Source organism: Borostomias antarcticus (genome assembly GCF_949987555.1).
Source record: "Borostomias antarcticus genome assembly, chromosome: 24".
NCBI lineage: Eukaryota > Metazoa > Chordata > Actinopteri > Stomiiformes > Stomiidae > Borostomias > Borostomias antarcticus.
The window spans coordinates 3592881-3615052 of record NC_140257.1 but is presented as its reverse complement, the minus strand read 5'-3'; the positions used below and the strand labels follow the sequence as shown (position 1 = coordinate 3615052).

Below are 22172 nucleotides of genomic sequence, written 5' to 3'. Positions count from 1 at the left end.
AGGACAGACCACAGAACATGGAACAGACCTCTGTCATATCATCACACAGTACAGAAACTCACACCATGGTCCAGGTTGAAGAATAGAGAAATGAACATTCATAAATCTAAATATCAGTCATTTTGAAGACATACAGACGGATAAAGCCAAGTTGTTTTTATTTAAATTCAACTCTCTTTCTGGACATGTTCAATGTTATTCATTCACTCAGGGGGTGGTTGGGTTTCTAAGTACAGTAGTGTTTGACCAGGTACGCATATTACCATCAGATGAAGAGTTTCCTGCACCTGAAGGCTGTTGTTATGCAGATGACTGTTTTAAACTGACTGTACAAATGACTGTAATATAAACTATAACTAGCCTACAGCTGGTTGGCTGATAAAGAAGGTTGGACACATGGCCAGAATTTAAAGACTTCCTGTAGGTTAGACGATAGGTACTTTGCCACAGTCATTGTTGTTTTCGGGGGGGTGGGGGTGGGGGGGGCAGCATTTGAAATAATTCAGAAAAAAGACTTAAGGATTTTTGGATTATCTCCTAGAACCCATTCTGAGCCAGGAAAAACCCTGCTTCTATATATATGCTCTTGTATATGAAATATCAGCTCATAAACTCTCTTGTCAGCATTCCTTGGTTTTGGTGTTGGGTAAAGAGTCCAGCCATATCATTCATGATTCACTTCTACTTCTCTGTGTAGAATCAGGTCTTCAGTGTTTAATTGTGTGGTGTCCATGGTCACCATGTTGGCAAGTGGTAATTTGACACAAACGACGCTAGGCAGGGAGTGTAGCATGCTTCACTTTGGGTTTAGTATTTTGTTCAGCACTCTGTAAAAAACAACTGTGAAACGCTGTGAAGATTATTCATGATTGACTGTTTGAATGATGCAGGGGTATCATTTATCATTTGATTGGTTTATGATTGACTGTTTGAATGATGCAGGGGTAATATATATGGCTCAACTTTGATGACCTCTGACCTGTATGGTACAGGGTCCTGGCCCAACAAACACAGAAATTATATTTCATAAACAGTACACTGTACTCACACACAAACACAAACACACACACACACACACACACACACACACAAAGAGCAGTTGATGTAGCTCTCAGTTATACTGTACACAGCTTCCCTTAGTAACTGGTGATGAAAACAGTCTGGAGCATTTCTATTGGTTCATTTTTATGGTTTTAATATTCAGGGATTCTCCAGACTGGTTTGTCTGGACAGGTTGGTTTCCTTAGATTATCACCCCAGCAGTTTCTTAAAGACTTGCTGTAGGTCAGAGGGAAGCTACTTTGCCACAGTCATTGTTGTTTTCAGGGGGGGGGACATTTGAAATAATTCATCCAATAATTCAGAAAAAAAGACAGATTTTTGGTTGAGCTCCACAAGTAATTTTTTCTGGGAAGGCGTGTCCTACTCTCCAATTGTCAAATAAAGATGTTTGTTTGCTTGCTGTATCACAAATGTATTTGATTTATGATTGATTGTTTGAATGATACAGCCACATCATTTGATTGATTTATGACTGATTGTTTGAATGACTGCTGTGAGGTGACAGTACTAGGTACTGCGCCACCTGTTTGAATGATTGACTGTTTTGAATGAGGCAGGGGTATCATGTGATTGATTTGTGATTGACTGAATGATACGGGTGTATCATTGTGTTCTATGTAATGTGTAGGCTGACCTTTGATGCCCTCAGTACAGGTCCTAGCTAACCAAACACACGGAAATGATATTTTATATACTGTAACACTGTACACTGACACACGCACGCACAGATACACATCTTCTGGTAGCTCCAGAATACATGTTCATGATCAGCTTCCATACGCCCACATACCCTCCAGAATAGTTGTTGTATAGATAGAAGCCTTCCTCTAGACTTTGGAGCTCTAAAAAATCTGAAGATATTCTTCTGTCTTAAGTCGCTCCATAGTTTTATGGTTTCAATGTTTAGGGACTTCTCCAGACTGGTTTGTCTGGACAGCCTGGTTTCTGTGATACAGGATCAGTGAGATTCTCACCCCAACAGTTGATGTAAGTGGATAGGAACGTAGCCATGATCTTTCTTTGTTGTTGTTTTCAGGGGGTAGATTGATTAAATTATGCCTTTTGTCAGTACTTGAGTTATCATATTAATGTAAAAAGGTAAAATAATTAATTGAATAATTCCGTCATGCATTCTCACTTTTACATGATAGCCATTAGTCATCTAGTTCTACTATAACTGAATCATATAATCAGCCACTTCCCTAATGGCATTATAGGCTTCATGTTATGTACTGTACACTTTCAATTCCCCATCAATCTGATGATCATTATCTTCTTTTTACATAAAGACCTTTATGTGAGAGGCCTCTGACACCCCAACTCTATGTATTCTATCCCTGCGTTACCTGCTAAGTTCTCATCCACTGTGCATTTACACTACAAGCCTGAACAGCCATGTGAGCGTCTACCTAGATACAGATGATGAGGCTGGAAATGACTCATCTGATTGGTCCAAGGGTCCTACACAAGAGACAAAAGAACAAGAAAATAAATGTTCAGTTCAGGGTATAATTCAAGTCTTCTCAGTTCTCTCTGTGAAGAAATGACATCAACAACAATTACATGCTTTGCTTGATAAATACAACATTTTGGTGGAAATACATCATTGTCTTTCATCATAATGTCTCAGGTTTGTAGTTTTCAGACAGAAACACTTCTCCAGATGCAAATGTTTCCAGAGCTTGCTCTTCGACATCAGTCCCTCCCATATTGTAAACATTAATAATTTTCCCTGTATCTCATTTGATCCCAAGCACACGGTCCATAAGCAGATACACACATTGTGGCATAGGCATGGCACGGATCAGCTCAGACCTTGTTTTGCTGAGGAAACCTTGCACGACTGGCCAAAATGGCTACTCAGGATATTGTTGATTTGGATGTAATTGGTTAATTGAGCTTTAAGTGGTCAGTTGATACCTGTGCTATTCCTTGTGCTGCCCTATAAAGAGATATGTCTGTCTGTTGCTGTAACACTGTCAATATGGTTGGCATGGCTGAATTTAGGAGAACTGAGTGTGACAGCCTGAAGAGACAAACATGATGAGTAAACAACTCTCTAACTCAATACAAAGTAAAACTTAATTAAATGTTTGTCAATGTTAAAGAACAATGCTGTATTTATGTAAATGACTGTGTTCTGATTGAGAATTAACTGTTAGTGACCGACCATACAGTAATAATGAACGTACAATGTTTGACCTCTGCCTAGCAACATGTGACATGTGTTTTTCTGAAGCAGAGATTGGTTTGTTTGGTTAAGAGTCAGTTTATTATCTGAGTGCTCTGCTCTCTTTCATCTAGTTGAGAAGTTGAACGCTGGAGGAACATGTCCTTGTCAACTGTGTTTTCCATTTGCATGGCTGTGGTTCTGTCCACGCAAAAAGCAGGTAGGCTACATTATCATAAACTACACACCGTGAGTCTGTATAATACAGTCTGTATAAAGTCTATGGTATTACCAGGTATAATTAGCTTGCCATCAATGAACTAATGACAGGGATCTTATTGTTGAATATTGTTTCATATAACATTTGTATTAAATGTTTATGAATTGTTCTTTGACATGATTATCATGAATTATGAGAAAATAAAGTGTGTAATGAATTCAGATGAAAACTGTAATTATGCATTATTTGTTCTTCAATATTTCAGGTGGATATGAGCTGAACAGGGTGCGACACTGCTTATACTCTACAGAGCAACCGCATGAGTACATAGAGTCTCATATTTATAATAAGATTGAGTTCATGAGGTTCAACAGCACTAAGGGCAGGTGGGAGGGATACACTGAGTTTGGTCTGCATAATGCTAAGATCTTTAATGATGATCCTGCTTTCATGGCTCTCGAGCGAGCGCAGCTGGAGGGTTACTGCAAGAACCACGCTGAGATCTACCTCTCTCACGTACTGGAGAAGACAGGTGAGCTGCCCTCCTCACCACAACAACATCACATCTCTCACTCACCAGATGATACGACACCTCTTTCATCTGTTCACTACAAAACCTGTAATGAAGCTTCTGTCTGGTGGATATGTTACGGTCAATGTGAGAAAACGGGGAATGTGAGCTTTTCCCGGTTATTGCGCACATCCCCGACCTCGCGGGGAATGTAGGAGGAACATGTGCGTTTCTCACATCTCCCGGGTAATGTGCACATTCCCCGACCTTGAGGGAGATGTGAGAAATTGGTTAGTATTCCTCACATCTCCCGTACGGTCGGGGATTGTGCACATTAACCGGGAAATGCTTACAATTCCCGACCTTGCGGTAAATCTAGCAAAGTCCAACCGCATGCAAAACCTCTGCGCAGCCGGTGGGAGAGGGCTCGTGCGCTTAGAGAGTTTAAAGACCATAATAGAGTAGACATATTAAAGACCAATAATAGAGTAGACATATTAAAGACCAATAATAGAGTAGACACATTAAAGACCAATAATAGAGTAGACATATTAAAGACCAATAATAGAGTAGACATATTAAAGACCAATAATAGAGTAGACATATTAAAGACCAATAATAGAGTAGACATATTAAAGACCAATAATAGAGTAGACATATTAAAGACCAATAATAGAGTAGACATATTAAAGATCAATAATAGAGTAGACATATTAAAGACCAATAATAGAGTAGACATATTAAAGACCAATAATAGAGTAGACATATTAAAGATCAATAATAGAGTAGACATATTAAAGACCAATAATAGAGTAGACATATTAAAGACAAATAATAGAGTAGACATATTAAAGATCAATAATAGAGTAGATATATTAAAGACCAATAATAGAGTAGACATATTAAAGATCAATAATAGAGTAGACATATTAAAGACCAATAATAGAGTAGACATATTAAAGATCAATAATAGAGTAGACATATTAAAGACCAATAATAGAGTAGACATATTAAAGATCAATAATAGAGTAGACATATTAAAGACCAATAATAGAGTAGACATATTAAAGACCAATAATAGAGTAGACATATTAAAGACCAATAATAGAGTAGACATATTAAAGACCAATAATAGAGTAGACATATTAAAGACCAATAATAGAGTAGACATATTAAAGACCAATAATAGAGTAGACATATTAAAGATTAATAATAGAGTGGACATATTAAAGACCAATAATACAGTATATATAATAAAGACCAATAATACAGTATATATAATAAAGACCAATAATACAGTATATATAATAAAGACCAATAATACAGTATATATAATAAAGACCAATAATAGAGTTAATTAATAGAGAACAGAACCCTGATCAATATGATATGAATGATATTTTTATATGAACAAATGTGTTGCTGTTTTTCCTCCACTATCAGTGGAGCCCTCTGTCAAACTTCTCTCAGTGACCCCCTCTAGTGGCAGACACCCTGCCATGCTGGTGTGCAGCGCCTATGACTTCTACCCCAAAAAGATCAGAGTGACCTGGAAGAGGGATGGACAGGAAGTGACCTCAGACGTGATCTCCACTGAGGAGTCGGTCAACGGTGACTGGTACTACCAGTTCCACTCCCAACTGGAGTACACGCCCAGATCAGGGGAGAAGATCTCCTGCATGGTGGAGCACGCCAGCCTGGACAGACCCCTCGTGAAGCACTGGGGTGAGTTCACTGTCCAGCTGTTGTTAGGGTGTTGTCATGGTGTACTAGGGTGAGTTCACTGTCCAGCTGTTGTTAGGGTGTTGTCATGGTGTACTAGGGTGAGTTCACTGCTCAGCTGTTGTTAGGGTGTTGTCATGGTGTACTAGGGTGAGTTCACTGCTCAGCTGTTGTTAGGGTGTTGTCATGGTGTACTAGGGTGAGTTCACTGCTCAGCTGTTGTTAGGGTGTTGTCATGGTGTACTAGGGTGAGTTCACTGTTCAGCTGTTGTTAGGGTGTTGTCATGGTGTACTAGGGTGAGTTCACTGCTCAGCTGTTGTTAGGGTGTTGTCATGGTGTACTAGAGTGAGTTAACTGTTCATCTGTTGTTAGGGTGTTGTCATGGTGTACTAGGGTGAGTTCACTGTCCAGCTGTTGTTAGGGTGTTGTCATGGTGTACTAGGGTGAGTTCACTGTCCAGCTGTTGTTAGGGTGTTGTCATGGTGTACTAGGGTGAGTTCACTGTTCAGCTGTTGTTAGGGTGTTGTCATGGTGTACTAGGGTGAGTTCACTGTCCAGCTGTTGTTAGGGTGTTGTCATGGTGTACTAGGGTGAGTTCACTGTTCAGCTGTTGTTAGGGTGTTGTCATGGTGTACTAGGGTGAGTTCACTGCTCAGCTGTTGTTAGGGTGTTGTCATGGTGTACTAGGGTGAGTTCACTGCTCAGCTGTTGTTAGGGTGTTGTCATGGTGTACTGGGGTGAGTTCACTGCTCAGCTGTTGTTAGGGTGTTTTCATGGTGTACTAGGGTGAGTTCACTGCTCAGCTGTTGTTAGGGTGTTGTCATGGTGTACTGGGGTGAGTTCAGGTGAGCAGGGTACGAGTGCTGTGTTGTGGCTGGGTACCTGAATGACCCTGACTGTGACTGTGTGTGCTAGCGTATGATAGATGGTGGTCTGTCAGAAGCTACATACAGGACAGCTACAGTGTCATCACATGCTAACAGAAGGGTCATTTCTCCTTGACAGACCCGTCCCTGCCTGAGTCTGAGAGGAATAAGATCGCCATCGGGGCGTCTGGGCTGGTGCTGGGACTGGTCTTTGCACTGGCTGGACTCATCTACTACCAGAAGAAGAAATCCAATGGTGAGTCATCAGCTGTGTGTAGAGAACATGTACAGTCTTCATAGTCATCTGTGTGTAGAGAACATGTACAGTCTTAATAGTCATCTGTGTGTAGAGAACATGTACAGTCTTCATAGTCATCCAGTCTTCACAGTCATCTGTGTGTTATGTACGCAGCACACTGTAAAATAATCATGATGTAAAATAATCATGATGTAAGAAAGATTCACTTATACATTGAGAGATGTATTTTTCAAGAATACTGCTCCTGTGTTCAGTGGATGGTGGCAGCAATGTTGATTTATTTGTTGAAATATCACATAGTGATTCTGTCACCTCTGTCTCTTCACCCTCTCTGTGTTTATTTCACAGGGCGGATGCTGGTGCCTGCTAGCTAAGGTGAGACTCCTCTTGTCACAGAAAAGTTTCACCAACTACTACAACTGACTGTGCCTGATGGTCATTGTAACGGTTTTCTTTTATCTTCTCAGGTTTGCAGGTCTGTTTCTGAATCCACTGCTGAACTAGACCTGATATTAGAGCTTCCTTCTAACCAGAAATCTCAGTGGCACAGCTTTCAACAACAAATAAGCCTAATTCAATGGACGCTTAAAGAAGGTTGACGCGCTGCCACTTACTTGATTGCTTGTTGCTTGTTTGAAGATCTGGATTTGTGAATGAATGTGTCGGGCTTAATCATAGTCAATAGTCCAAAAAAGGTCAGTCATAACTGAGGTCAAAAAGCATAATTAGATCTCTCAGAAATAAAATAAAATGTTTTCGCATTATAGCGGTATATCCTACGTTGCTTGCGGTTGAAAACCTATATCAGCTCAGCGTTCCTGTCTGCACAGCTGTGCCTCTACCTTATTATGTGAACGCCTGGTAGTGACGTCATCACATCATATCAAAAAACACAAAACTGCTCCTACATACCGGCCCCTATTATTATGGGCAAAAAGCGTAAATAATAATATTCCAAAACTAGGAGCTATCAAACAAAAAATGTTCTGTCACGTTCTACGTGAGGGTGTGTGAGTGTGGGTCTTCACTGGCTGGCGGGAACCAGCAGACAGATCTTGTTGATTGGTCTCTCTATGAGACTGGTCTGCGTCTGAACCAGCAGACAGATCTTGTTGATTGGTCTCTCTATGAGACTGGTCTGCGTCTGAACCAGCAGACAGATCTTGTTGATTGGTCTCTCTATGAGACTGGTCTGTGTCTGAACCAGCAGACAGATCTTGTTGATTGGTCTCTCTATGAGACTGGTCTGTGTCTGAACCAGCAGACAGATCTTGTTGATTGGTCTCTCTATGAGACTGGTCTGTGTCTGAACCAGCAGACAGATCTTGTTGATTGGTCTCTCTATGAGACTGGTCTGTGTCTGAACCAGCAGACAGATCTTGTTGATTGGTCTCTCTATGAGACTGGTCTGTGTCTGAAGCGTCACACTCCTCACCACTTCTCTTTGATCAGGGTTAGTGCTAACCACTCTCGTGGTTACCCATGATCCTCTTGGAGAGTTGGCATCTGCTATCAATACAATGTCTCCTTGTACAAAGTGTCTTCTGCTTCTGTTCCATTTATGGCGTTCTTGCATGAGTGGAAGGGACTCTTTTACCCATCTGGACCAAAACAGGTCTGATATGAATGAATGAATGAATGAATGAATGAATGAATGAATGAATGAATGAATGTCTTTTTATTTCTCACATGGATGAGTATATTGTATCAACTAAAGAAACAAATAGTGCTTCAATTTCCACATCATCATCCATGATCGAGAAGGAGCAGGATGAAGATAAAATCTTATTTTTACCTGCCCCCTTATTCAAATGAGCATAGCATTGCTTAATGGTCAGCCCATTCCACCAACAAGCGCAATGCAACATAAACCAAACCAAACATATATACGCATAAGATATATAATACATGAATAATAATCCAAGGTGAAAACCCAACTATGCATTTTCATAGTCTGAATGTTCTATATCTTTACAAAATGTAAATTGAAATATTGTGCTACAGTGCCTTAGTTCATTATTCAAAGAGTTCCATAGTAATTATCAGTGTCTGTAACTCAATTTGCTCTTTCAATTTCAATAATCCAGATTTAATAAATAATATATCTGTGTGTTCCCGAAAACTTGCTTTATGAATAATTCTGACCGCTCTCTTGTGTAGAATGTACAATGGATTTATGTTGCTCTGATATGTATTACCCCACACTTCCACACAGTAGTTGATATATGGCAATAGGCCTGAACAGTACAGTGTTGGCATTGCATTGTATTTTTGCATTATATTATATTAACTTTGTTTAACACAAAAATACTCTTTGACATCTTTTTGTTTCAATGTCAGACCATTATCTAATATTACTCCCAAAAATCCTGGTTCAGATACTCTTTCAAAATTGCTTCCATCTATTGCCAGTAACACATTTTCATCATTTTTTCTCTTACCAAAAATCATACTTTTTGTTTTCTTTAGATTGAATGATAACTTATTTTCATCAAACCAGTGTTTAAGTTTGACCATTTCTTGTTCAATTGTATTTGCTAAAGTTTTTAAATCATGTCCAGAACTATAAAAATGGGTGTCATCTGCAAAAAAGTACAAATTGCAATATCTACGATACATCACAAATATAATTAATATATAAAATGAAAAGTTTAGGTCCCAAGACTGAACCTTGTGGAATCCTACATTCAATCCTCATATGCTCTGATGTGTCTAAATAGCTGCTTGACCAGTCTAGGACCATTGCTCTCACACCATAAGTATGTAACTTTGAGAATAAAATACAATGATCTATGCTGTCAAATGCTTTTTTTTATATCAATAAACTCCCCTATTGTATACTTCTTACTGTCTTACTTCACGGGTTAGGACCGATCTCATCCTGGAACTGGTGATGGCTCTGTACTGGGTGGAGAGGGTGGGGGGTAGGGTAGGGCTCTGTACTGGGTGGAGAGGGTGGGGGGTAGGGTAGGGCTCTGTACTGGGTGGAGAGGGTGGGGGGTAGGGTAGGGCTCTGTACTGGGTGGAGAGGGTGGGGGGTAGGGTAGGGCTCTGTACTGGGTGGAGAGGGTGGGGGTAGGGTAGGGCTCTGTACTGGGTGGAGAGGGTGGGGGGTAGGGTAGGGCTCTGTACTGGGTGGAGAGGGTGGGGGGTAGGGTAGGGCTCTGTACTGGGTGGAGAGGGTGGGGGGTAGGGTGGGGCTCTGTACTGGGTGGAGAGGGTGGGGGGTAGGGTGGGGCTCTGTACTGGGTGGAGAGGGTGGGGGGTAGGGTAGGGCTCTGTACTGGGTGGAGAGGGTGGGGGGTAGGGTAGGGCTCTGTACTGGGTGGAGAGGGTGGGGGGTAGGGTAGGGCTCTGTACTGGGTGGAGAGGGTGGGGGGTAGGGTAGGGCTCTGTACTGGGTGGAGAGGGTGGGGGGTAGGGTAGGGCTCTGTACTGGGTGGAGAGGGTGGGGGGTAGGGTAGGGCTCTGTACTGGGTGGAGAGGGTGGGGGGTAGGGTAGGGCTCTGTACTGGGTGGAGAGGGTGGGGGGTAGGGTAGGGCTCTGTACTGGGTGGAGAGGGTGGGGGGTAGGGTAGGGCTCTGTACTGGGTGGAGAGGGTGGGGGGTAGGGTAGGGCTCTGTACTGGGTGGAGAGGGTGGGGGGGGTAGGGCTCTGTACTGGGTGGAGAGGGTGGGGGGTAGGGCTCTGTACTGGGTGGAGAGGGTGGGGGGTAGGGCTCTGTACTGGGTGGAGAGGGTGGGGGGTAGGGTAGGGCTCTGTACTGGGTGGAGAGGGTGGGGGGTAGGGTGGGGCTCTGTACTGGGTGGAGAGGGTGGGGGGTAGGGTAGGGCTCTGTACTGGGTGGAGAGGGTGGGGGGTAGGGCTCTGTACTGGGTGGAGAGGGTGGGTGGTAGGGTAGGGGGGTTATTAATAACCTAACTACACATTTCCATTTCCAGAGCATCGCCATCTAGTGTCTCAAGCATGCAGTACCCAAGTGTTTCCTTCTTTGTTTTTTGAACATATATTTATGTGTCATGGTTATCATTTCTGTTGGTAGTAGGTTCCATGGGTTGTTGCAGATCAGAACAGTACGCTGGTGCAGTAAGTCACTATCATGTTAACGTATACCCACTGTCTCTGTTCAGTTTGAGGACAGCGAAGACGACTTTGACAGGTTCGACACGGACGACGAGCTGTCGTACCGGCGCGACTCGGTCTACAGCTGCGTCCCGCTGCCCTACTTCCACAGCTTCCTCCACATCAAAGGTGACGACATCCTCTTCATGGATTCGCTGGTTGAACACGATGAGTTTTTCACCTACATACACCGTAATCTACAGATCACACATGAGCTACGAATCACAGTTGACTGGGATATTATCAAAGTTACATACAGTTGCGAATTGGATTCTCAGTGCTGTCTAGAGATGGAACGGCATGAAAATTTCACATCACGATTATGGAGACCAAAATGATCATGGTTATCAGTATTATTGTGGTATTGTTAAAATGTGCAGAAAATGTTCAAAAACGACTGCTAGACACTGAAATCATTTTTATATTGAAAACCACAAATAAAATTAGCAGCACCAAGCAACTGTTGTTTGCTTAAGCATTAAAAAATAATGTGTCTTGGAGAGTGTTGCTAACTTTGGTTGATGCTGGAGAGCATTTACAGTGAGTTTTTCAAAGCAAAAAAATCAAGCACGGTTTTAGTGATCATTTTATCACTAAAATGTAATTGAATTTTATCACAGTTGATCATTATACCCATTATACCGGAGCTGTCATTTCAAATCTGACTGAAAGATCATTTTTAGGGTTTAGTGGGTATCCACTAGATGGCACTGCAGTCATTAACTAGAAAATTGCATGTGAATGCTGAGCAGCTGAATGGAATAGCAAAAGCATTGCTGAAAATGCATGAATGTTAAAAATCTGAAATGTCAAATGCATCACACCTGAATGGTTGAAAATCCTGGAAGCTGAAAAGCCTGGAAGCTGAAATGTGAAACTGGCAGAATTGGAAGCTGAACTACACTGCCTAAAGAAGCTAAAAACTGAAATACATTGCTACAAAAGGTGGAAGATAAACTGTAATACTGTCAAAGCTGAAACATGGACTAAATGATGGAATGTATTGCTAAAAGCTTGTAAGATGGAGAACCTGGAAGCTTAGCTGAAATCTGAAACTGGCAGAATTGGAATTGCATTACCTAAAGAAGCTAAGAACTTAAATACTTTTAAACTTTTCAACCTGAGTAGTTTAAGCCTTTAGTCTTTAGCTTGAAAGATGAGCAATAGAGTAATACTGTCAAAGTTGAAAGATGGAATAAATGATGGAACGGAGAGCTTAAAAGCTTGGAAGCCTGTCGGGGACAGTACAGTGACCTCTGGGCAATCTCTATGCACCAAACGGTGAAGACCGTGTGTCTCTAGCCCACATGGGCTGAGTTCTGTGGTCCATGGCGTGGATAGTGGCGTGGTGGAAAGACTGCCCCCTTGGGTCAGAGCTGGTCGGGGGCAGTGCATTGACCTCCGGGCAATCTCTTTGCACCCACTGGTGAAGACCGTGTGTCTCTAGCTCACTCGGGCTGAGTCGTGGGGTCTGTGGCGTGGATAGTGGCGTGGGGGCAAGACTCCGCCTCATTGGGTCACAACCGATCGGGGACAGTACAGTGATCTCTTGGCAATCTCCATGCACCCACCCATGAAGACTGTGTGTCTCTAGCCACCTCAGAGACTGTGTTGTGAGGTCCGTGGCGTGGTAGTGGCGTGGTGGCGAAACTCCACCCCCTCGGGTCAGAGCAGGTCGGGGGCAGTGCAGTCATGTCCGGGCAATCTCCCTGCACCCACCAGTGAAGACTGTGTGTCTGTAGCTCACTCAGGGTCTTAGTTGTTACGTCTTTGGCGTGGATATTGGCATGGTGGCGAGACTCCGCTCCCTCAGGTCAGAGCCGTTCGGGGACATTGTAGCCCTCTCTGGGCCTCCAACAGGCACCCAGCGGTGAAGACCGCGTGTCTTTAGCCGCCTCAGATGCTGTGTTGTGAGGTCCGTGGTGTGGTAGTGGCCTGGGAGCGAGACTCCGCCCCCTCGGGTCAGAGCCGGTCGAGGACAGTGTACTGCTCTCCGGGCCACCCACATGCTCCAGGCCACCCACATGCACGCAACTGTGAAAGCTGTGTCTTTAGCCAACTCAGGGGCTGAGATGTGGGGACTGTGGCGTGGATAATGGCGTGATGGCGAGTCTCCAGAGCCAGTCAGGAGGAGGTCAGTGATTGCCAGGCCATCCCCTTGCACCCCTCATTGGAGACCGTGTGTCTATAGCCCACTCCGGGGCCGAGCAGTAGCTGTGGAGGTTTTGTATAGAAGTTGAAGTGAGAAGCAGTTGCAGTGAGAAGTAGTATGTGTTTGTTATAAGTACAGCTAGTAGGCTACTACACTGAAAATGTATTTAACCCCTCGTCATAACTCATAGTTTTATTGAGTTCAATAGCTGAAAGAGGAGAAAAGGTATTAATATGAGTTAACAGCCTGAAAAAGTGTCATTCTGAATATTTCTTTGAATATAAGGAAGGAAGGAAGGAAGGAAGGAAGGAATATGAATGCTACCACAGTAGTCATAAAAGGGTGCCTGTACAGAGAGCGTGCGTGTCCCCAAATTCAAATCCCAACTGACACTGTGAGCATCCTCTCATTCACTTCAATGGAAAGGCATGCCGGCTTCAGAGAGCTCTCTCTCAAAAAGTATAAAGGTCACAGCCTAGTTATTGACACCGTAGGAATCCGGAGAAAATGCTGAACATTTTAGGCTATGATATGTCTGTGTAGCTTAAAAACTGTAGGCATGGCGACGAGTTAGAAAAAGGGTAAAAATGCTAAATTAGCAGCTCAAAAGTTAGTGTGGGCCGCTACGTTTCAATGGAGAGTGCAGTTGCCGAACAAATCATCATATAGCGAAAACTATAAGTCACACAGCTTAGATACTTACATTGTACGAATCAGCACAGTTGTGTGAACATTTTGATATAAAATATGTGTGTGAGCTGTTAAAACTGTAGGCATAGCGACAAATTAGAAAAAGGGTAAAAATACAAAATTAACAGCTCAAAAGTTAGAGTGCGTTGCCATACGTTTCAATGAGGAGCACAGTTGCCGAACAAATCGTCATACAGCGAAAACTGTAAGTCACACAACTTAGATACTTACATTGTACGAATCACCACAGTTGTGTGAACATATTGATATATAATAATATTATGTGTGTGAACGTCCAAAACTGTAGGAGTGCCAGCAGTTTACATAATGTGTGAATATTTTCAAAGCAACTGCTGCCACCACTCTAAAAACATAATGATACTGAACATTCCACCAGCTTCTGCAAGCCAGCCCACCTAACTATAAAGAACTGGATAACAATAGTGTGAATGTTTACAGCATTCACACTAACAAGGCCAAGACCATGAGTAGTGACAGTCCCCCAGCAGGTAGAGGCCCTGTCTCAATACTCTCAGGACCAGGTAGAGGCCCTGTCTCAATACTCTCAGGACCAGGTAGAGGCCCTGTCTCAATACTCTCAGGACCAGGTAGAGGCCCTGTCTCAATACTCTCAGGACCAGGTAGAGGCCCTGTCTCAATACTCTCAGGACCAGGTAGAGGCCCTGTCTCAATACTCTCAGGACCAGGTAGAGGCCCTGTCTCAATACTCTCAGGACCAGGTAGAGGCCCGGTCTCAATACTCTCAGGACCAGGTAGAGGCCCTGTCTCAAAACTCTCAGGACCAGGTAGAGGCCCTGTCTCAATACTCTCAGGACACACTCCCCATCTTCCTAGTAGAAATCACTGACCTGTGAAGTATAGCAATCATGTCAGAGATGACCTGGAGGGCAGAGGAAGGGAGCAGGGGAGTTGGAAAGGGTTCAGAGTGGGTTTGGCTGGGTACCCCCCAAGCCCCCAGGATTCGAAATCTAAAGTGAAGGCCTATAGAACCGCGCCATCTTGGCTAGATTTGTAGTCATTTGGCTATTTCCGGTGACTTTTGTACTTGCGCAGTTGAGCTTTTCTGTCCGACGCGCGTCCACGAAAAAGTTCACCTTTATGTGAAATGTAAACGCACGTTCTCGGCTCTCCCCGCTTTGATTTAGCAATGAAAACCGGCTTGCATATTAACCTGTTTTTGTCAAATATATCCATTGGAGAAATTATTTTTTCATCCAGGCATCTTAGTTTTAACAGGTTAAATATAACTGAACATGTTTTGTTTGCTAGTAGATGGTATTCATTCCGTTCGCGATAACGTTATTGCAGCCAGGCTAAATTCCTCCAGGGAGCCAGTGACCGGCGAGTTGAAGAGCTTCACTCCCCGCCAGCAGGAGCTTTGGCCGCTGCTACCGCATCTTGGATAACCCGCTGAGTTCCTGGCTGCTATTTCACACTCGCCCTTGATCAATCCCAATACCGATCCATGGTAATAATGAGCGGCAGTGCTGCATGCATGTTACAACATCATTGTTATCTTTATTAACATAACCATAGCCTACATTTATCTCTAACGTTAGGCTATCCATCTTACACCAGTCGGCCATTCGATATAGAAGCTAGAAGCGGTCAACGCCAACGTTGACTGAAAACACCCAAACTCAGTGTATCGTTTCATCTTCATGCTACACATCAACTCCTTTCCATTGTATGTGAATAAATTCCTGTTATTCTAAAAATATCCCATTTCTGTCCATTCCTGGAAAATTTGCTATCAAATGATTACTCCAGTTTATCACCGTATCCCACTACCATTTCAAGTATGCACAGGAGGTTGTCTTGTGGTCATTTTCATTAAAAAATGATTAGCCTGATCAGTTTGTTGTATGTATTAAGCCCTTTTTGAGCGGTGTGCTTTGACTACTCTCCTTTTTTGTGGTCATTTTCATTAACACATTTGATTAAACATCCGCACTGGCCTATGAACGGCTAAAGATTCCCCAGGCAGAACTGGTTGATGCTGCTAGGGAAAGGGATGTCTGGGGCCCCCTGCTGGAACTGCTGCCTCCGCGACCCGACCCCGGATAAGCGGATGACGATGGATGGTATTAAAAGACTTTAGCCGGGACCCCGTTGATGTTGGAATTAATAGGCTACCTTTATTTGTGGTACTTGAACTTGTGTCTGCGTTTCTGGCTTGCCATCATGGATGTATTGTTCATAGGCTATGTTTATCGGATGAGATGCAGTTGTCCGGGCAGGTCAGCTAATGTGATTTACGAATGGAAATACATGCTTGGGAATATTTAGACATTTCAAACTTCCTCTGTTAAGGTGGTGCTGGGGACAGCGCAGACGGCCTGCATGGCAGTAAATTATCAAAAATTAGGCAAAATCTATCTATGAAAATAACCTCAGATTGAAACATATTTTGTGGTGAATAAGGCGATATAGGCTTAATGTGTATTTATACGGAGATAAGATTCGATTGATCAAGGGCGAATGTGAAATAGCAGCCACGAACTCAGCGGGTTATCCGAGGTGCGGTAGCAGCGGCCAAAGCTCCTGCTGGCGGGGAGTGAAGCTCTTCAACTCGTCGGTCACTGGCTCCCTGGAGGAATTTAGCTTGGCTGCAATAACGTTATCGCGAACGGAATGAATACCATCTACTAGCAAACAAAACATGTTCAGTTATATTTAACCAGTTAAAACTAAAATGCCTGGATGAAAAAATAATTTCTCCAATGGATATATTTGACAAAAACAGGTTAATATGCAAGCCGGTTTTCATTGCTAAATCAAAGCGGGGAGAGCCGAGAGAGCCGGGAACGTGCGTTTACATTTCATATAAAGGTGAACTTTTTCGTGGACGCGCGTCGGCCAGAAAAGCTCAACTGCGCAAGTACAAAAGTCACCGGAAATAGTCAAATGACTACAAATTTGCCAAGATGGCGCGGTTCAATAGGGCTTCATTGTTGATAGCGGTCAGTGAATGGAGTGGCTGTATCCAGTTCTGTTAATACATCCATGGTACCCCCCCACCATGCCCCCCGCCCCCCCACGCCTGGCTGCTCCCCGTCTCATGAGGGGCTCAGAGGAGCAGATGGAGGTGTGGAGCGTGACCTTCCTCTTCACCCTGGCTCCCCTCCATGACACTCTGTCTCTCCTTTATTCTGAGTCAGGAAAGGATCCATCTCCTCATGGTCTCTCTCCCTCTCTCTCCCTCTCTCTCTCCCCCCCCCCAGGCGGTCTGATGAACACGTGGCGCCGGCGTTGGTGCGTGCTGAAGGACGAGACGTTCCTGTGGTTCCGGGCCAAGCAGGAGGCGCTGAAGCAGGGCTGGCTCAACAAGAAGGGCGGCGCCTCGTCCACGCTGTCCCGCCGCAACTGGAAGCGCCGCTGGTTCGTCCTGCGCCAGAGCAAGCTCATGTACTTCGAGAACGACGGCGAGGACAAGATGAAGGGCATGCTGGATATGCACGCCGCCAAGTAAGCCTCCCCTCTCCCTAGTGCCTCTCTCTCTCCCCCCGAACTTCTAACCAGGTCCAGTAGATGCCCCCCTGTCACCCGCAGACCACCCTGAGTCCGATAGATACCCCCATGTCTGCTGTGGATGTCCAGTACAGCCACTAACCCTGTCCTCCTCCCTAGTGTCTCTCCCTCTTATACTCTTAACACACACACACGTACACACACACATACACCAGTCCACTTCCGGCTTTAGGCCTGGACCTGGGCCCAGTCCCCCTTCCCCTCACCCTAACCCGGGTCCGTATCCTTTTCCTAACCCCACCCTACCCCTGCCTCTACCTGGACCCAGGCACACTCACACTCACACACACACAGACACACACCAGTCCTGGGCTCAGATCCCCTCCCCCTCACCCTAACCCGGGTCCGTATCCTTTTCCTGAGTCTGGGGGTTGACGTTTGAGCGGCGCCAGAATGTGCTACGTGCTAACATGCTAACATGCTACAGTGTTTCTACGCAACGACACGCTGTTAGCATTCTGCGGCGTTTTACGACACGCCTCTCATGTTATTGTGTGTCACGCAATTAGCATGCTAGTCACACAACGTTGTGTTATTTTCATGTAACGATATGCTACCACATCATGCTTGTATGCTAGTATGCTACGTTAGAGTGTCTGATTAAGGAAATGCTACGTAGAACACAATCCCTCCAGCCTTATTGAGAATCGGTGGTTTAAACAGACCAAGCCCCCTCATGTCCTAAATCCTCGTGCCCCTCCCCCAGGTTACTGGAACTTGACCGTGTACGGTCGCAAGCACTCGTACCACCTCTACAGTAAGCTGCTGAACGAGGCCACGCGCTGGGCCAGCGCCATCCAGAACGGCATCGACACCAAGGTCCCCATCGACACCCCGACCCAGCAGCTCATCCACGACATCAAGGTAAAGAGGGCGATCACCATCCATCATGGGATCATGTTCTGATGCTCTGTTAGTCATGTCTACAGAGACCTGGTCCGGGTGATAGTTAGTTAGTTAGTTAGTTAGTTAGTAAGTAAACTATATAAATAAAGTTTATTTACTTACTTACGATCACCCGGACCTGGTTTTCACTCCACCTTCTTGTAGACATGACTAACAGACCATCAGAACTGACGTTCAAATGCACGTGCTAATGGCTCACAATCTACAGGCGCAGTTACAAAAGGACGAACACACCGCGGTTAAACACACAGAAACCTAACAGGGCTCCCCTGACCGTAAATACACCCAACATGTGAACCAGGACGTCTGTTTGCGATCTGAACCCCTCGCGTGTGTTCACAGGAGAACTGTCTGAACTCAGAAGTGGTGGAGCAGATCTACAAGAGGAACCCCATCCTTCGCTACAGCCACCACCCGCTCCACTCTCCCCTGCTACCTCTGCCCTACGGAGACATCCACACCAGCTGTGCGTTCATCACATGCTATTACCCTACACACATTCCTAGTATGTGTGCACTACATACATGGACAATAAATCGGATCTTGAATGTTGTATTGATGTAGGGACAGATACAAAAACACACTGCGAACAACAGTTGCCTGACGCATTGCGCCACAGTGTGTTTAGATCAGTGTGCTTGATCAGTCAATCAATCAACCAATCAATCAATCAATCAATCAATCAATCCATCAATTAACCAATCAACCAATCATGAACTGTATCTTATCTGATCCGCCCCCCAGCTCTGAGACACAAGGGCTACACCACCCTGCAGGAGGAGGCCCTGAAGGTGTTCAACTCGCTGCAGCACCTGGAGGGCGTGGCCGACCCCGTGCCCATCATCCAGGGCGTGCTGCGGACGGGCCAGGAGCTCAAGCCCCTGCGGGACGAGCTCTACTGCCAGCTGGTGAAGCAGACCATGCGGCCCCCCCAGCCCGGCAGCCCCGGGAACCTGTGCAGCTGGAGGATCCTGGCCTGCATGTGCTGCACCTTCGTACCCTCGCGCTCCGTCCTCCGCTACCTCAAGTTCCACTTCAAGAGGTGAGGACCTCCGTGTCTGCTCCTTTGTTCTGAGTCAGGAAAGGATTCATCTCTCCTCATGGTCCCTCTCTCTCTCTCTCCCCCCCTCCCTCTCTCTCTCTCTCTCTCTCTCTGTCCCCCCCCCTCTCTCTCTCTCCACCCCCTCCCTCTCTCTCTCTCTCTCCCTCTCTCTCTCTGTCTGCCCCCCTCTCTCTCTCTCCCTCTCTCTCTCTATCTCTCTCTCTCCCTCTCTCTCTTTCTCTCTCTCTCTGTCACTCTCCCTCTCTCTCTCCTTCTCTCTCTCTCTGTCTGTCTCTCTCTCTGCTCACAAACGGTAAAAAAGAACGACAAGGAATGTCTAACCATGGTCGGTGTGTGTGTGTGTGTGTGTGTGTGTGTGTGTCCACCCTCCCCAGGACGCGGGAGCTCTTCCCCGGTACGGAGATGGAGCGCTGCGCCTCCTTCTCCCTGGAGGCCCTGCGGAGGACGCGCCCCCGTGAGCACGTGCCGTCCCAGGAGGAGGTCCGCGCCATCGTGGCCCGCCAGGACATGACCACCACGGTGTACTGCCACGGAGGAGGATCCTGCAAGATCACCATCAACTCCCACACCACGGCCGGAGAGGTGGGCGGGGCGGGGGGGGGGGCGCAGGGGGCAGCGCAGGGGGAAGCGCAGGGGGCAGCGCAGGGGGAAGCGCAGGGGGCGGGGGGAGTCCGGAGGGGGCGGGGTCAAGCCCATGTAGTTACATAGTGTGTACAGGAGGCATACGTGAGACATTTTTAACTGATTTGTTTGAGTGATTGTTGACTAGAGCTGGGTATCCAGTCGAATTTCAAGAATCAATTCGATTCCGATTCACATCAGTACTAGGGCTGGGTATCGATACTGATTTCCAAAAATGAATGAATGAATGAATGAATGAATGAATGAATGAATGAACTATTCATTCCTTCATTTACTCATTCATTCATTAAATTAAAGATCAATTTTGGGATTCATTAATCGATTCTGAATCATCAGAATCGATTCAGAATCGATTTTTTAAACCCAGCCCTATTGTTGACACGGTCGCGGTGTACCGCCCTGCTATCCGATAGTCATAGTTCGGTTGAAAACAGATTGAGCATAGACAGCAACACTGATACCTCATTCTAACTCTCTCATTCTGTGTGTGTGTGTGTGTGTGTGTGTGTGTGTGTGTGTGTGTGTGTGTGTGTGTGTGTGTCACCCAGGTGGTGGAGAAGCTGATCAGAGGCCTGGCTATGGAGGACAGCAGGAACATGTTTGCTCTGTTCGAGCACAACGACACCACTGACAAAGCCATCGAGAACCGCACCGTGGTGGCCGACATCCTCGCCAAGTTTGAAAAGTAAGTGTGTGTGTGCGTGAGTGTGTGTGTGTGTGTGTGTGTGTGTGAACTTGCTTGGGCATTCTTGAATACACTCTTAACACAGTTTGTCCCATCTGAAGGCTCTCTGCCAGTCAAGAAGAGCAGAACACTGGCTGGAAGTTCTACTTCAAACTCTACTGCTTCCTGGACACTGACAACGTTCCCAGGGACAGCGTTGAGTTTGCCTTCATGTTTGAGCAGGTATGAACTTCAATCATCATCCTCACATTTAAAATACATGTGTTTCCTACCATTGCAATGGTCGGTGGCTGGAATGATTACCTCCACCCCAGGGCAAAGCCCCGCAGGGCGGAAGGTAATGTTTTCGCCCCTGTCTGTCTGTGTGAGTGTCTGTAGGCAGACAGGATTAAACAAAAACTACCGGCCCGATATGCATGAAACTTGGTGGAGGGGTGCAGCATGGGTCAAGGAACTCACCATTAAATTTTGACCATGATTCATTCATAGGTGGCTCTACAGTACCCATATTACTGTAACTTCAGTGTAGTGGAGGATTTAGGTTTCAGTTTCCTCATAGGTTTCAGGTTCTTGGCGCCACTTGCAATACCGAGCTTGGCCACTACACCAAAAACTGGCTGTTCCTGGCCATGGGGGCTTGCTTCATGCGCCACTTAACAACTTTCATTGGATGAATGGGCCGCCATCTTTGCATGCCTTATCCACTCCTTCCCCCTCGTTTCTCCTACATTCATTCACACTGCATCTCTTTCGCTCCGCCTCTCTTCCTTCCTTCTCTCTCTCACCCTCTCTCTCTCTCCTCCAGGCCCATGAGGCAGTCATTAGAGGCCAGTACCCAGCCCCAGAGGAGACTCTCCAGTTCCTGGCTGCCCTGAGACTACAATACCTCCTCGGGGACTACAACTCCCAGTCCGCCATGCCTGAGATGTCTCAGATGTTCCCCATGGCCCGGCTGCGCGCCCGCATCCAAAACTCGGCGAAGACCTTCGCGCCGGGCACGGGCTCTGTGGCGGAACGCTCCGGAACCGCGGAGAAGAAGCGCTCCAGCTTCCTGGAGGGGACGCTGAGGAGGAGCTTCCGCAGCGGGTCGCTGAGTCGGCAGAAGCTGGAGGAGGAGAACACGCTGGAGGGGTGGATGAGGGAGGAGATCGCCGCGGCCCGGGCCAGCCTGCTGGACAAGTGGAAGAAGCTGCAGGGGATGAGCCAGGAGCAGGCGATGGTCAAATACATGGCCCTGGTCAAAGAGTGGCCCGGCTACGGCTCCACACTCTTCAACGTGGAGGTGAGAGTTCTGTCCGTCCCATCCACTACCCTGATTCTGTGGTGAGGGAAAAACGCTTTTAATATGACATTTGTCATGAGGGCCTTTCATATTCTGGTCCTCAGTGGGTATGAGGTAAATGTTTCAAGAAGATTTCCTGATCATTGACCTGGAACCGCAACACATGCATACATCCCCTCTTCCTGTGTCCTGTTGTCCAGTGTCGGGACGGAAGCTTCCCTCTGGAGCTGTGGCTGGGAGTGAGCAAGGAGGCCATCTCGGTCTAC

At 45.7% G+C, this 22172-nt stretch overlaps 2 protein-coding genes across 2 annotated transcripts; both read left to right on the top strand.

Moving 5' to 3' along the window:
- Positions 1-3812: 3812 nt before the first annotated feature.
- Positions 3813-7185, top strand: LOC311325245 (H-2 class II histocompatibility antigen, E-S beta chain-like; the record flags this gene model as incomplete). The annotated part of the gene is made up of 4 exons (XM_084457913.1): positions 3813-3984; positions 5407-5688; positions 6692-6808; positions 7160-7185. The coding sequence occupies 4 exons, from the start codon at positions 3813-3815 to the stop codon at positions 7183-7185; spliced, it is 597 nt and encodes a 198-aa protein (XP_084314039.1).
- A 10561-nt stretch (positions 7186-17746) lies between these two features.
- LOC311325244 (unconventional myosin-X-like) lies at positions 17747-19146 on the top strand (the record flags this gene model as incomplete). The annotated part of the gene is made up of 5 exons (XM_084457912.1): positions 17747-17777; positions 18035-18192; positions 18577-18700; positions 18979-19105; positions 19140-19146. 5 exons carry the CDS (start codon positions 17747-17749, stop codon positions 19144-19146), a joined length of 447 nt encoding a protein of 148 aa, XP_084314038.1.
- Positions 19147-22172: the final 3026 nt, after the last annotated feature.